Below are 17,608 nucleotides of genomic sequence, written 5' to 3'. Positions count from 1 at the left end.
GACTCAAGAACAACCATCACAAAACTAAAATACGGTCGTGGATCATCCAGATAACGATGCACAGTATTAAGAATAATACATCAACTTTTGAATGGGACATTTTTTATAAATTAAGCTTTTTCTTTATTCATTTGTGGTTGTTTTTTTGTCTTGTGGACCACATGTAAACATCTTTTATGTAAAATAACTTATTCAGGACAGTACTAAACAAAAAATAACATGCATTTTGTATGATCCCTCTTATTTTATTAAATTATTCACATTTTTACAAATTCTGCAAGAGGTTCACAAGCTCACACAAGTCATGTGTGTGTATTTATTTATATATATATATATATATTAATTAGGGATGGGCATTTTTGTCAATTTCTTATTTTGATCATTGATAGGTCTCAAAACGAGTAAGTACTCGGAGGGAGGGGCTTGTTCGGGGAGGGGGCGGGGCGAAACCAAAATGTTATTTTACAGTATATTGGCTAAAATTACACTTTAATCAGAGTAAAACTGACTTAAATTACTAAACAACACCTGATTGATGAATTCTGAATACAATTTAAAGGATATGTTCATCATCACACATGATACTTTTAGGCTACTTTATTCAACAGTAAATAAAACGTTCTCTTCAGTGTAGAGATACAGCTAATACAGCATCATATTTTAACTGTGCTTATGAAACAACGACAAAAACGAACAGCTTCGTTTTTTTCAAAGCTAAAGGAAAAAAGTTGAACAAGTGTAACTAACAAACGACTGCTATGGGTAAATAAAACAGACAGAATCATTTATTAAAAACAACAACAACAACAACAACAAAAAAAACATCCTGTATAGGCCTATTTACCACGACTGATGAAACTTAAACATAGGCTACAGCCTACATATTGTTGTTCAAAATGATAAGTTGGTCTACGTGCTCAGGTGAGAGGCGTGTGCGGACGCTGGAAAAAGCGCGCTCCGCTGGAACAGATATCGCAGTAACAGAAGGCCTACCACTGAACAATGATGCTCAGCTTTGTAAGCCGATTCTCATTTACCTTCCACCACAGTAGAGGGTCCTGGTTTACAGAAATGCATGGCTCACTGAATAAAGGTAACTGAATAAATCGAGTAAAGGGTTCGATTTGAGTATCACGCGAACAAAATCACTCCAACTGTCTTGCACAATGTGACGTTAAACTGGGGCTCAACGTAATTCATCAAATCTTTAAACCCTTCTCCTTCGACGAAACGAATGGGCAGCAAATCTTTCGCTATCATTTAGGTGATTAGTTGTGTCATCTTCCCCTCTGCGTTGCTTTTCTGTCTGACGGTAAAAGATGCAATGCTCGTCTGAGTTGCGTCTTTGGTGGTATCAGAACACATTTTATGTTTAAATACTAGATGATAACGCATTGTACGTACTTGTGGTAGATTTGTGTGACAGCTTGGCACTGCATATTTTGCACTGAACTGTTTTTTCATCTATTTTGTCGAAGTGAAGCCAGACATCACGTGACTTCTGAAGCTATTTTCTCTGTTTTTCGGTTTGGACTTTGGACCGCGCTCTGGCAACGCTAACCAATCAGAGCTCAAGATGTCGCCCAAAATGCTGCAAAAAAAAAAAAAAAACTCAGATCACCGTGTTTATGATCGATCGTCGCTGTCACGTTCGAGTACTCGAGTGATTGAGTATATGATAACTCAACGTTACTAAAGTACAGGCTGTAGTGAATGTGTGGTCGCGAGTAAACTGCTATTATTCTAATCTAAGTATTTCATGAAAGCAAAGGACTCTGGTGGGTAGCATTGTTAACTTAGGCTTTTCAAGAATCCAGTCTAATAAGATGATAAATGAGCCGTATCGTGTGCTGTGTTTGTGTTTGCAGCTTTACCTAATGGACATCCAGAGCGGCAGCTCGGTGGTGCTGCAGGTTTTGACCCAGGCCACCAGTCAGGACACAGCTGTGCTAAAGCCTGCAGAGGAGCAGCTTCGCCAATGGGAGACCCAGCCTGGCTTCTACTCAGTGCTGCTGGTGAGAATCTGCTCAGTTTAGGGGCACGATGCAACAAAATAACTGTCTGAATATACATTGGGTTGTGTGTTGAATTTACATATTTTTATTATGTACATCAGTCCAACATGAGTCAATTAAATTATCCAAACATAATTTGTTGACTTAATTTCAACATCACAGAAAGAGGTCATTTTAAAGTGACTCAAAGTAGTATCAAAGTGATTTTATATGTTTCCCTGACAGGTTTAATTCATTCATTATCATATTTTGTTTTGTTTTGTTAAATTACTAATTTATAAGATTGTACTAGCTAGCTAACAATAGCACATATTAGCATGCTAAGTGCTAAGCATTAAACGCTCCTTGAGAAAAGTAGTAATGACATGCGCTGTATCAAAATGCTCCACTCTTTTCCACAATAAAAAACAACATTTTGTAATATAAACAGTGTAATATAAATGGTGTAATGTAAACGTTGCTTACAATTCCAATATAATTGAACTTAAACACTATAATGTCTCCGCCTTTTCTCATCTTGCTCAAAAACGCATAAAATAACACTTAATTTCAACGTTTAACTCTCCTCAATAAGTCCCAAGCAAATCATGCTGGGAACTACAGTTTCAGCAGAAATCATTTCCGATGGTTCACATTCACCCTAAATAATTGAATCTAGTAGATTGCACATTTTAGAGAATTACATTCATCGAAAGCAAAGAAATCAATTTTAGAAGAGAGACGCAATTTTGTTGCATTGATCGCAAATAATAAGATTGAGTAGATCCAATATGTTTTCCTATTTTTTTATTAAGTTTGTAGTTCAATGTTTTATGAGGCTTTTTCCTTCTTATTTCTGTGATGCATTTAAACTGGGGCTGGTGGTATGCCCAAAATCTAATTTCTTGGTCATTTTAAATCAAGCAAAGCTTCTTTGCATATTAATTCAAACTGATGTGCTGCTACAGATCTAAGTATATTGACTGTTTGACATTGATTTCAAATGTGGCTTATCCAGTCAGATTTATAATGATTTACTTTGAATCTTTTATCAAAGATTTTGTATTGATGCCAGACTTGTCATTTGTTTGTTTTGAATAACCTTACCTGTTGGTTTGTCCAAAATTCCAAATAAAAAATAAATAGATCAAATTAAATGAAATAATTTTTAAAGTAAAGTCACTCATTTGTTTATGATATTGGTCATATTATTGCCCACCCCTAGAGCTAGACTCCACCTTCTGTTTTAACCTGCCTCACGTTTTCACTGAGGTTAGAATAATGTGGCCATTCCTATTGTGCAGTAACTTTTTTGAATATATGTGTGTGTAAATATTTTAGGGCTGTCACGATTCCTCGATTAAATGAGAGTACTTGATTTTTAAAAAGTCCTAGATTGCAATTTACCTGTGAGTAACCGGCAAAATACCAGAAGTGGCGCATTTCATGGATAAGAATCCATGAACTGCATTATCAAACTGTAGTCTAAGGCTGTACGATGTATTAAAACCATTTGAAAACAATTCTATAGCATAGTGCTATTGTGAATTCACAAAGGCTGCAATTCAATGAAATAAATATATGCCCTGCGGGTTTTAAAATATATGTGCTTTATTTACATGTGTGTAGGTTACGTGCATCTCAGAGCAGCTCCATTCACAGTAAATGCTGCTCCACATTAACTGTTATCATTTACATGCGTGGAGCGTCTCAAACTCAATCTCTGAATATGCTGTGAGTTTGGGTTGCTTAAAACGTTCATCTGTGAACGCAATGTGTGCCATTTCGTCAAATTTGAAAGAAAAATCATTTATAAACCTACACCAACAGTAGAATACATCAATGTTTCTTAATATGCAAACTGTTTCCCTCGCTCTGAGTTTGCATGTTTTGATGTCCACATATTCTTGTTTAAGAAATTGCATCGTAAAGAAGTCGCCAAATACTGTATTAAAGATTAAGTGAACATTTAAACTAAATGTTGTATGGCTAATATTAAACAAGGATTTAATCTGCTGTAAAGTGTAACACCAGGCTGCTGGCGCCCTCTGCAGGCATTTGTTATAATACAATGTACACAAGTTGATTGTTTATTATGTGTATTATTTTATGTATTTTAACAGTGTTGCTCTATAAAACCATATGATTACTTGCTTTTAATACTTTATTATTATTACCTTACAATAACATTCTATATGTATTTTAAGTAATTTTAAAGGCTATTGCTCACTTAGGTCTATTTTTATTACCACAAAAAAATTAATAAAATTTGATTACTCGATTAATCGTCAAAATACAGATTACTCAATTACATAAATAATCGTTAGTGACAGCCCTAATATATATGTTGTCTCAGGTACTTAAACTTGCCTGACAGTATTAACCATTGCCTAACTTAATAATCAGTTATTTTTGTTTTTTAAACCATCTTTTAAAAGTTTTGCTCTGCAGATTTCAGTGATTTTAAACACAGAAGTTGGGAAAAAGTGAGGCAAACTAAAGAACATCACATAATTTGTCAAATACATTAATACTACTTACTGATGTTTGTTGTTTTCCTGCCAAAATTATGTCATTAATGTACTAGATGTTACCAATTAAAAGGATATTGAAAAATATGAATTATACTAAAATATTAAAAACTATTTTAAAATCAAATAAATGAGTAAAGTAAAGAAGAAATAAAAAAACATGGAATATTTCTTAGTAAATTATTTTATTATTAAAAGTAAAAAAAGTTAAACGTTGTTTTTACTTCAATATGAAAATAAAACTACCGAACTACCTTAAAAATAAATTCAAGTTTAATATTTTATCCTATATGATAAGACACGAAAATAAATTGTGTTGTAGAAATGACCCTTTCTAGAGGTTTTTTTTTTTAAGTCTTGGTCGCTGAGCCGTGACATTGAGGAAGATTTTGTTGGAGGCTGTTCTGTGCTCTGAGTCTGCACTGAGGGGTGATGGTGATCCACCTGATCTATGGGCCGACATCCACACCAGATGGCCATTAGCTGCCATGACTCATTTTGCATTTCATGCCATGCCACTGTTTTATTTACAAAATAAAAAATTAAGCTTTTTAAAGCAATGAAATATGCAACAGTTCTTAAGGGATGTCAAGGGCTGCCAGTGATGACAAACCAAACAACGGTGTTCTAAGTGGTCCAGGAGGGCATTGATTCTGCATACTGAACCCAAATAATTTTCATAATAATATGCAGTTCATGCAATTTTTGATTTTTTCCATCCTCTGCACTGGCACATGGGCTAATTTATTTAAAATGAGCAATAAATATTTTATACTTCATACTGGTTGTAGATGAATTAGTAATGACCTTTGAGCTGCACAGAGGTTAAAGGCTTCTGAATGCAGGGGGTATAATTCTGTTACATGTCATGGCCTATCTCCTTACAAACGGCCTGAGTTGTTTCCATAAACCAATTTTTATGTACATTTTGGGGTTCGCTTAAAAAAAAAAACCTGAATGGAAATGCCAAGATGTGCATAAAAAATGTATTCACTCAATTGAGGCTGATACCTTTTTTTTTTATCCGATAAAAAGACGTACATTAACTACGATGGAAACACATCTACTGAATAAATCCCTCAATGCGCAACAAAAAACTCGCGTGACTTTGCCTCAACAGTGGATGTGATTGGATGACTGGACTAACCAGCGGACTAATTTCATTGCACAGCATCTCAAATGTTGGTTTGATCATTCTGAAATGTCTGAGCCAAAGTCTGTCATTAAAATGATTTGGTATAATGACCTCCCAGAAGCATCTCACACGAATGCGTTACCAAACACCAGGCACCCGCCTACGAATGCAAGATAACGTGTGTGTTATCGTCCCCTCCACGCTGCTGGACATTGTTGATTATTTTAAATCAACCCAAAAAACACCGGTCTCGAACACCGATCCCCTGGCATGCGAGGCGAGTGCACTAACAATGATGCTAAATACTGCTTTCACTAGCAGTCATCAGCGCGACTCTCACTAGCTGGCCTCTGTTACGCACGCAATCCAAGAGTGGAGTTCAGTTTATCATAGCAGATGCGCAAAAATAAAAACGAAAAATAAAGGGCAGAAGATGAACGAATGAAAAGGAATCGCCAAAAATGAACGTACAGTACACAATAGTAATTTCAAACAAGTTGTTTGTTGTTTGTTGTTTGTAGCCAACAGCACAGCAGCTCCAGACAAATAATGACACTCAAACCAAAGCCCGTCTACGGAAAGCCTGTTCACTCCAATGCCCTATTAAGTCCTATCGGTTGTAGTTCCAATCAGAGTTCCACTGGGGGCGCTCGCCATGAGTGCAAAATGAATGGGAGTCAATGGGGCTAGACGGCTAAATTTGTCTCTTTCACCCGATTGCCGTTGAGAAATCTCAGATTTGATTGTAGGTTTTGCAAGTTCAACATGGGTTATAGATCGAAAGTTGAATGAACGAGTACTTATGTCCTTTCGATTTCCTACAGGTTGAGTTGTTGTTGCCCATAACACGCTAGCATTCTGCTAATGAATGCTGATTGGTCAGTTAAGGACTGATTACGACCAGAGATACCGCTTGATGGCATCGTGCCATCCGAAGCGGGACCAGAAACAAACAAAACAAAAACTCTTCTAGCACGTGTATTTACCTGTGTCAGCTGTGTTGTCGATGCCTCGAGAGAAAAGAAAGTGCAGAGCGCGAAAGCACCAAAGTGACTGAAGGATTGCCATGAAGCAGTATCTCTGGTCGTACGATGTGTATGACGTCATTGACATTTTGAAAGACTTTTTGAAGCAAATAAGTGACTCTAAAAAATCTAACACCAAGCAATGTGTAATTTCTTTGCGTCCCCTTTCGAAAACAACATTCAAATTACTAGACACAAAATTATATCCTGAGAAAAGTGGATTTTGAGGGGTATAACGCCATAGACCTCCATTCATTCTGCACTCGTCCTGTGAGCGCCCTCATATGGAACAAGAGTGGAACTGCAACCGGAAGTTTATTGAGTGGCACTTCTCCCCTCATTAGACTTTCTCTGCTCAAACCCAGTGTTACTCACGTGTGGAGCGGAATCAAAGCAACCTCCATGGCTGTTTTCAGGCCTTCCCGCTTGGCTCTCTCCAGCACTAGGAAGCTTTTCTTATATCAACGCGGGTCCTAAAGCTAATTACTGATTAGCCCAGTCATAACCCTTCATTTTCCAGTGATTTCTTCTGAGCTTTTCTCTTTTGTATTGTGTTTCTATTTCTGCAGTCTTTCTTCAAATTTCCCTCTTGCTCGTTCTCTCTCCTCCACCGTCATACGCCCCCTAATGCTGATTGGCTATACATGTTTGTTGTTGTTTGTTCGTGTGTCGGTCCGACTAACTTCCAAACAGCGTTTTTCAAATACCGCTTGCCCCAGCTTTAAAGTAATACAGTATAAAATAACTTGCATATAATCTTAACTGTGTAAATGAAATAGATTAATCATTATTAAAGTTACAAAAACTATTCAGTCAAGAGCAGTCATTTCCTTGTCTTTTGTTGTTTGATTAACATTAAAAACGCAGACAGCAGGAATATTAGGCAGCTGTCACTTTAAGACATAATGCACTGATCCAGTACACTGATAGTGATACACACGTTTTGTCTTTCTCGGCTCTTTACGTTAACTTAAGATATAACCTACTATGCTAGGATACTCCCCAAGACGGGCATGTTGACACATTTTGTGTGAATCTGTCTGTTCAAGCGCAAGACTTGAAAGAGAACTCAATATTTGTTCTCTGTCTGACACGTGGCTTTGGATGAGTGCACAAACAAATCTTCCTACAGCGCACCAGAGTTCTCTTTCGTTGAGTTCGGTCTTCTTGCGCTTAATTGGCAAGGCTTAAATGAGTTTAGTTTAAACACAGAAAGCAATGTGTACTGTTTAGGTCTCACGTGCTATCAACACCCGGGTGATGACGGTATAAATGACTGGTGATATTAGCATACGACACTCGCATCGAACTAAGTTTAGAGGAAGCCAGAATTTATATCAATCGACAGAAACATACATTAGCCTAATTCTTTTTTACACAAACCATATTATAGATGCAAATGCATTGTCAGATTTTTGGCGAACCGCGGTGCAAGTGCATGTCGATCCATGGATGGAGAATGGTACAATCCGTTTTTTATTTTACTGAGAACCTTTACACCCATATTTATGATATCAATGCTAAGCTAGTAGTCTAAGCTGATAGTTTGCTAATTGAAAACACAAAGGAAGAGAAATGTTTCATTTGAATGGTAACGTTCACTAATTTTATGAGATAAATAATGTAAAAGACATGGGTATATTTTTGTGATTAAGAATAAATGTGCTGTAAAGTGATTTTCTATCATTTCTAATCATAAACTGAATAAAGTATAAATAAAACGGTACCCATAAAAACGATCCAAATGAAAAAAGGATCTTGCACAACATGGTATTGTTACTTACACTTACCTTTTCTGCTATGTCCAAAAATATTTGGTGAAATATATGTTGTGGAAGTAGGTCAACCAGAGTAAAAGAGACATTTTATATCTAGGATTACGATTCAAAATTTTAAGTGCTTCTTTAACCCATTGGTGGTGCTTTGGGTTTGAAAGTCCAAGTCTAAAATTCATCCTGCAATGATCATTAGGCCGTCTTAATTTCTAAATTGAGCGTGCAGCTATGAATTTGTGGGTGCAAACTGAGAGTAAAGATTGCAAAATAGTTGGCTCTGTTTATCAAACTTTGAAAAAAAAAAAAAAAACTTCTACATGGCCTAAGGGCAGCTTCATACTTTTGACATCCCTATTCAGGACCAAAAAAAAAAATTCTTCAGGATTTGCAGAAATCTGCTCTAGTGCCGTGTATGACTCAATCGTCTCTCTCTCTTTCAGAGAATGAGGTGTCTGTGGACCCTCAGGCTCAGCCAGTACAACCACTCTCGTCCCCTGAGGGGGGCTCAGTATGACCCCTGTAGTCATACACCACTGGCTATGGTTGTGTAGATGTCCTCTCAAATCCTTTAAGCCCTCAAATTTGGCACAGACTTCTTCGTTGGTGAGGTTTAGCATGAAATAGGATTGCAAAGGAACGGAACCCAATCCTACGTATCAGCAGAGTTTTTCCTTCAACGACTTCTGCAGGTGTCAACTTCGACTGCAGTGCTATAAGAATGTCTGTCACGTCCCATCAGCCTCTCTTATCTGTTTGTGTTTGAGCCAACCTGCTGTCACTCGGTCTGTCACCCAAAGAAATAAGCCCCATTTGTATGGATTCGCGTTTAGCTTATTTGTCTACCCAAATGGTGCTTTCAGTGACCTTGAGGTGAATTACTCGGAGGCGGCGAGTCAATTTTTCAGAGTCATGTTTATTTGTCAGCTGTCTGTTGATATGATATTCACCTGTCACATTTTGAAAGCAATAAGCATTCTTTTGCATCACAGTGTCATGTAATTCGGCGCTTGTTTTTTTTTTTTATGCAACAGACTTCTTCCTCACGGTTATCCTCGGTGAATTATTGCACTGTGCTCATCGTCTTATGGACTCTAATCTGGCTGAGTGGAATGAGCCCCGGTCTCTGAGCAGTCGAGCATTGAGGCTTTGGGTTACGGTGGCCCTGCGTCAGAGCCTGGCGGAGCTGCTCCCTCTTGAACACAGCTGCTACTACATATTTATCAATGAGAATTAGCTCTCCGTGGCCTGCTTCTCGCTCCCTGCGCTCTTATTCCAGACATGGCATGCTGGATTAAATCCCGAAACTCACTCTACAGTGGAATAGCCTTTAATTATTCAGTGTTGGACTTTAGCCTCACTAACCTAACTTGCCTCACCTCACCTCAGGAAATGCACGAATACACCGTTTTTTCACATTGTGGTGTTTTTTTTTTAAAGGTAAAGTGTGTATTTTCTGCGTCACTAGTGGCACTAAATGAAAGTAAAAAAAAAAAAAAAAGACTTTATAAAAAATGTGTTTAAAAAAAAAGAACACTCCGCCAAATTTATTAAGAGACCATGGCTGTGGCGAAACATATTATATTGACATATAATCATATATTGTGCTTTTTTTTTTTCTCTCACAATAATCTGTTGATAATTGAATGGTTTGTACTTGCACTGCCAACATATTAGCACAAATGTATTTTTATATTAACTAGAAATATTTATATTGTTTCTTTGCTGTGTGTGTGTTTGTGTGTATATATACACAAAATTTTGGGGCCATTTTATTGATTTGTTTTTTGGAAAGAAATTAACATTTTTAATCAGCAAGCATGCATTCAATTAATGAAAGATGATTCGATTTCAAATGAATGCAGCCTCGGTGTAAGCATAAATGACTTGCCCCAAATGTTAGAATGATTTTGGCCTGTTGTGAGTTACAGAATAAAGCATGACAATTCAAACTTTTCACTTCACCCCAAAGTTTTTTTTTGATTGTTTTGGGGTTTTTAGGTCTAATATCTCTTCTCTTTGATCTTGCTCAGAGCATCTTCAATAATCACTTGCTGGACGTCAATGTGAGATGGCTTGCTGTCCTTTATTTCAAGAACGGTATTGATCGTTACTGGAGAAGAGTCGCACCCCAGTAAGTACATCTGATTCTTCATCACCATTTCTAGACTTTTCTATCAAGGCTGTTACTTTAACTGAGAGATGAGCGTGATGTTATTTTCAGAGATGTCTTCATCGCCCACATAGAACCATTATCACATTTACGTCAAAGCAGCCCAGCAATATCCAAACTAATAAATGCCCATTAAGTACATCACTGTCTAATGTAAAATTACAATGATTTCTCTCATAACTAATTTAGTGATAGCTAGAACTGCACTGATTAAAATCCAGGTTCCTTTCAAAATTATTCATTTGAAATGCGTTTTGTTTTGTATATGAACAACTAGTGGTGTCTAAGCCTTCATACTAGTCATATTCATTTAGCAGAACAGCATTTTGTCCTGATGTCGTAGGTTTTGGTTGTTATTTGAAATTTTGGTCTTAATTTATTCTGAAGCAATATTTTCATCAGTGTTTTATCAGCTTTTACATTCTTAAATCTGCTTTTTTTTTTTTGATTTACCCAGTGTTATTTACCTTTATATAGGCAATTTTTTTTAGCCTTATTAAATGTATGCTAATGTCAAATTCTTACATTTGATCTCTAAATTGAATTATAATAACAAGACACTATAGTCGTTACCAATCGTATGAAATAATTTACACTGCAAAATTATAACTGCAATGAATAATGTTATGAAATGAATGCAACATTTTTTAATATACAAATAAGAAGCGTTGGAAAAAATGCAATGATACTTTTAAACATGAATCTAAACTGCCAGTAGGTGGCGGCAAGTCACTTAATGAGTGAGTCATTGAATCATTCATTCAACCTATTCGTTCAAAATGCTGAATGTTGCTTTGAGAATGTGCAATAGTTCTGCTATGATCTTTGTTTGGAACTATTTTCTATTTGGTAAAATAGAACAAGAACAGTCAATATTCTGTCTAAAATGTAAGTACTTGTTTATTGAACTAAAATCTACGTAACATTTGCAATCATTATGGTAATATTCGGAAAAACAGCTCAGTAGGTTGTTATGTTTCTTAACTATGTTGTAAATCAAACTAAATATTTAGAATTTTTACCTTAGTATGTTTCTTCTGTGAGTTTCTTTATGTGTGTTGTTACGCTCATTTCTTTTGATTTCTCCACAAAATCCTCTCTTAAAGAGACAGGCAGCGTGAGCCTCAACAGCACGACCTTGTTACCAGAAATACACTATCTATTATCGATCGCTGTTTACACTGAATGCAATAAAATCTGAATCATTCTCGTGTTTAGATGTTTCCCTAGTTATTTTTTTGTCACTGAAGATTTAATCAGGCTATTGTCCGGTCCGGTCTAGTAAAATTCTCTTTCACTTGCCCCTTCAAAAAATCCACCTGTCCCGGATAAGAGGACAAGCATTAATGTTGAGCCCTGATTTCAATATTAGTAATGTTATTAGGTCCATAGACAACTATAAACAGACAAATAACAAACAATAAAGAATTTGCAATATTGAATTAATGGTGCAGGGCTTTCACTGAGGTTAGTTACCACCTGAGGAGCATAAATCCTCTTTGTGTGTGTGTGTGTGTGCGCGCATATGAGTGAGTGAAGAACGACGCACAGGGCTTACATCGACTGTGTTGACATGAATACTCACCAAGATAGACATGTTTACACATTTCTGTGTGCGTTTGACCATTTAGGTGCCCAACCAAAGACAAAAAAAAGTCTATTATGCTTGTCCTATTCCTCTTGGTGCACGCACACAGAAAGCATCCTGTCAGTAGGGGATTCAGTTCTCTTTTGCGGCTTTTTGGACTTTTAATATTTATTTTTTAAATCAAGCACATCATGCTCTTTACTTTACATTTATAGGATTTATAGGTCTCTGCTGCAAAAGCGAAATTACCCTGTGAAATGTCTCTTGGCACAGCAGAGCACTCGTTTCAATAAAAGGATATGATTCAGTTTTCAGTTTAAATTTCCGCTGCTGTTCTAACAATCTTTCTTTTTGCGGTTACCACAAACAAGCTGTTTGAATCTGAGTGCAGGAGCTCTAGGTTACCATAGATAAGTAAGTGTTTTGTCTTCGATTGCTGTCGTGACATTCGCAAACAGCACTGAACACACACTTTGGCTGGTACAACTTGTAATATACCGTATATTATTATTCCTAAACTTTTCATTAACTTTGGTATGCTATACATCAAAGGAACTGTAATTGACTGCTTTTTCTGCAGAATGCTGATGTCTTGTAGGGATGTACTCGAGTACTCAGATATGACAGTGACGATCGTTCATGAAAACGATGATCGCCGTGACTAAAAAATATATAATATTTTTCTGATTGTTTTTTGCGACATTTTGGGTGGTTCCTGATGTCTGATTGGTTAAGGTTTGGACTGCATGCAATCCAGACTGGCGAAATAAAGTGAAACTAAGGATTTGAAAGTGCGCAGTGATGCCCTGGAATCGTCATATTTTTTTCAACAGGCCTACATTTTAATCAAAATCGTTTCTCGTCATAGCTTTGAAAACATGCAGGGATTTCTGGAATAATCAAGTAGAAAATACAGTTAAGTTGAAGTTCTGCAGCGCCAATCTGCAATATAAATAACATAATGAGAACACTATAGAATGTTGTGAATTCTTTATGCTTTCGTTGCCTGTGCTTCAGCACGTTGTTACGAGAAGAGCGCATCCACAATGGGAGTAACACTTTCTGGCTAGCTCTTAACTAGTTAAAGTTTGCATTTGCGTCTTTTGTATCCAGAATATCTGATTAAACTCATATAGGATGTGTCATATAGAACAGGCTTCAGTTTACTGTTGTACATTGACTCTTCAGCTTCATCTCATGCAGCTGCTATTCCTTTTAGAGTTTTAATCAAAATTATTCAACCCCCATTGTAAATCAGGTTTATTGACACAATTGACAGACTTTCAGCTGTTTGCAATGAACAAATGAAACAAAAGTAATTGACACAGCTCAACACAACAATTGGTTCAAGTGGTTTCCCCAAATTTGAACTTTTAATGACTTCTGCAGTCTCAAAATTATTCAACCCCCTGAATAGAATCCCTCACAACAGTCCAAATCTGCAAAACAGGTGTTTTCTTAAGCACACCTGATGCTACTAATCAAGGGCTTCATTAGTTGCACCATGTGTGCTTGAGCTAGAACACATGAAAGTCAAAAGAATGGTCCAAAAAGTTAAAAAGATATCGTCACCCTTCACAAACAAGGAACATGATTAAAAAAAAGATGGTGAAGGCACTAAATGTTCCTAGAGACACCATTGGAAGCATAGTTCACAAGTTCCAAGTTAAAGGAACAGTGGTTACACTACCTGGACAGGGCAGAAAAAGGAAGCTATCAATGGCTGCAACCAGATTTCTGAGAAGGCAGATTCAGAAAACCCATCGAGTGACTGCAAAAGACCTGCAGCACGACTTGGTGGCAACAGGCACTGAGGTTTCAGCTTGCACGTTAAGACATGTACTTTTCGCATTGCGGTCTCCAAGATGTACACCCCTACCTACTGAACCCAAAAGCACAAGAAAAGTGAGATCCAATTAGCTCAAAATCATACAAATAAGCCACAGAAGTTTTGGGATTCTGTCCTGTGGAGAGATGAAACAAAACTGGAACTTTTCGGCCCTATGGATCAGCGGTATGTCTGGAGGAAGAATAATTTAGCATATGCTGAAAAGAACAATCTGTCTACAGTTAAGCATGGTGAGGCTTGGTGATGCTCTGGGGCTGATTTGCATCCTTTTGGCACAGCTGTAGATGTTTCTTTTTGAAAACTCTCATTATTGATAATCTAGCAGTTATTTTTCTAGTCATATTTTCTTATTTTGATAGACATATTTGCATGTCATATTTTTATTTGTCAATTCAAATTTTCGTAAGCACGTTTTATATATATATAAAAAAAAAAAAACTGAACACGCCCACCCCTACACAAGCCCCGCCCCCTGAGTACTCATACATCTTTTTTAGATCAATCAATCAAAATCAGATGATTTCTGTCAAAGAGCCAGGTGTGGCTCACAAGCCATAGGTTACCAACCGCTGTTCTAGCCTATAACTTGATCTGTTGCCAGAGGATTGCATTAAAATGATCCGATTGGCTAACATCCGCGGGCAGTGTTTGGATTATTTTTTTGGTTTGTGTTTACAGAGCCTGGGGTGATGTGCTGTAGAAAGTGTTGTTTCTTAGGACTCCTATTTCAGTGATTTCTGTCAGATAGTAGGAACGTTGTGAATGTTCATGGTCCTGCAAAAATACTGCTTGCAGCATTAAATTTGTATGGTATTATTAATGTGTTCTGTATTAAGTAGGGCTCGTTATTGCTATAACTACCTCACGATATTATAGACGTCATGATACATCAATATTATTGTAACTATTATACACAAATGCATAACGATCGATGCATTGCAATTGTAATTGGATCATAATTGAAATGTGAGAGAACCGTTTCAGTCTCTCATACTATTCGTTCCAATTATTGGAAATGATATGCTTGAATGCATTAAAAAAACATTAATATAAGGACCTGAAGTATCGATGCGGTATTGTGAGAAATAGAATTACAATGTAAGATTGTATCAGACAGCACAGTCCCAGTATCAAGTGTCCAGCATAACTGCAGCTCTTTAAAACCTATGTGTGTGGTTGCTCTGTCGTTTTGTCCTCCGGCCTTCAGAGGTGACAGACCAGCTGATTCAGTTTAGTGCTTCTGTCACCTGTGGCCTCCAGTGAACATCTAATTAATTTTAGGCTGTTGCCCTGCTGTAATTCACTAACTCTTCAGTCAGATTCTGGTTAGTTAGTGAACCGCTGGAGATTTCCACTCAGCTGAACAAAAGTGCTCAGTCCTCGAAGGATTTATTTTCTCTCAGACATCTTAGAACAATCTGTACTGGTGTTTTAATGCTATTGTCGCTGCGTTCAGTGTTCAGTGTCTTTAAGATTTTTGCATGTTTTTGAAAAGTTTCTTATGCTCACCAAGGTTGCAGTTATTTAATTAAATATTAGAGTAAAAACAGTACAATTGTGAAATATTTATGATTTAAAATTATTTTTTTCTATTTGACTATATTTTAAAATGTAATTTATTCCTGTGATTTTCAGCATCGTTACTCCGGTCTTGACACATGATCCTTTAGAAATCATTCTAAGTCCAAAAGGACAGCATTTAATTGAAATAGAAATATTTTGTAACATTACAAATGTGTTTACTGTCACTTTTGAACAATTTAATTAATCTTTGAGTAAAGGCCTGATTTACTAAATGGGGCAAATTAGCATGAGAGCGCAATTTAAAAAAACGCAGATGGGATTGGAAAGTTCTGCGGGCGATTTACTGACAACGCTCAAATTAAATAACACAGACGAAGTCAGATCATTTCCGTAATGACCATCGCAATCCACCAAGATCAGCACATCTGGTTTACGACATGCTTTTTTGGGGGCATTAAATAATGGCGCAAATACCAGTACATTGACTAGCGCAAACCTTAGTAAATCACCTATCATGACTCATTTAAATACTCTCCTCCCATAAATGTTGTGTCTGAATGGAAAACTCCTACAAATGCATATGCAATAAGGTCAGCCGCAAAAATAACCCTGTCCACGCCTTGTCTCAGCGCTAATTTTTTCTAAATCCTAACAGTAGTTTTTTTTTTATGCCAAAAGAGGGTTTGCACTGGCACAAACTGTTAGTAAATCTGTCCCTAAAACTATTAATTTATCAATATGTATCAAATGCTATGAGATTCATACATTTTTAAATGTGGCAGAAGTGTCCAAATACTTTTTGGGTCCACAGTTTTGCTTTGTTTCAGAGACACTAGATTCAGTATCGACAACTTCCTTTCTACCTCTTACACTCTGTACTTCTCTCTTTTTCTTCAGTGCTCTCTCAGAAGAAGAGAAGTCAACCCTTCGTGCAGGCCTCATCACTAATTTTAATGAGCCGGTCAACCAGGTTAGTGTACACATACGGTTACACACACACAGACACAGACACACAGACACACCACTCGAAGAGAAATGCAGTTCATTCCCTGACCATATGCTCTACCTGTTCTGTTTATGATCAGTCGACATAAAAATGAACTACCAGTCATGATTGAGTACCATTAAACTCTTCTGTTTAGTGGAGAGTCTGATCTGTGATTCTAGTGAAAGATCAATGGGCTTGGAGTCAAAAAGCACTTAAAGTCTGTGCTGTAATGTGTTGTTGAGGAATGCTGGAGACATTGATTTTTTTGGGCAGTTTTATATATTGCATCAATTCAACCCTTAAGTTTGAATAAAGCCTGAATCATTATAAGAAAAGTCATTATAATAAAGTGGAGTGACATCCATGGATTTGATTCAACATCTGCTCTTCTTTTAATATCTTTGCTCATTTCATATTTAGATGCAGTTTTAACTAATAACTCTTGTGGTAATTGATAATGTAAGTTAAGGAGAATGTAACGTTTTGATTATTTGTTGATGTTGATTTCGAGGCATTGTGGAGGATAGCACAGTCAATTATATTGACAAGTTAAAAATAGATAAATGCATCTTTTAAACATGAATTTATCATAATATTTTTCTCATTTGCTACGTATTTTTTTTACTGCATTTATTTCTGTATTTTGCAGGGTTTTTATTAATGGGTTGGTATTGGACACGGTTTAGTTTATTACTGGCTAATGACTGTGCTCAATTCTTGTTGTGGAGTAACGTCACATGCACATTCAAATTAATTGTAGGCTTAAAAGTGCTTTCTTATTATAGACCATGGCTGACACTGCACACATATCTAGAGACTTAAGTGAATGAAGATGTAGTACACAAACACTGCCTTTTTATTTCCAAATTGGATGACGAAGTGGAAACAAAATGTGAAAATACAAATGAAAATACATTTATAGAAGCATGTTTCCACCAGGTAAAAAAAAAGAAAAAGGAAATTGTGACTTTTTAATCTCTCTTTTCAATTCTGAATTGCTATTGCCAGTTTGCAAGCGATTCTTACTTT

At 36.6% G+C, this 17,608-nt stretch overlaps 1 protein-coding gene across 1 annotated transcript in view; it reads left to right on the top strand.

Annotated features, from left to right (window-relative positions):
* ipo11 (importin 11) overlaps positions 1-17,608 on the top strand; it is a 172,381-nt gene that overhangs the window by 3,084 nt on the left and 151,689 nt on the right. The window contains exons 2-4 of the mRNA XM_082187980.1: positions 1,869-2,015; positions 10,491-10,591; positions 16,489-16,561. Of these exons, the coding sequence (XP_082044106.1) occupies positions 1,878-2,015; positions 10,491-10,591; positions 16,489-16,561 (312 nt within the window). The 5' untranslated portion in view covers positions 1,869-1,877. The remainder of the gene's footprint in view (positions 1-1,868; positions 2,016-10,490; positions 10,592-16,488; positions 16,562-17,608) is intronic.

This window comes from Leuciscus leuciscus (assembly GCF_965113295.1).
Source record: "Leuciscus leuciscus genome assembly, chromosome: 13".
Lineage (NCBI taxonomy): Eukaryota > Metazoa > Chordata > Actinopteri > Cypriniformes > Leuciscidae > Leuciscus > Leuciscus leuciscus.
This window is presented reverse-complemented; position numbering and strand designations above follow the sequence as displayed.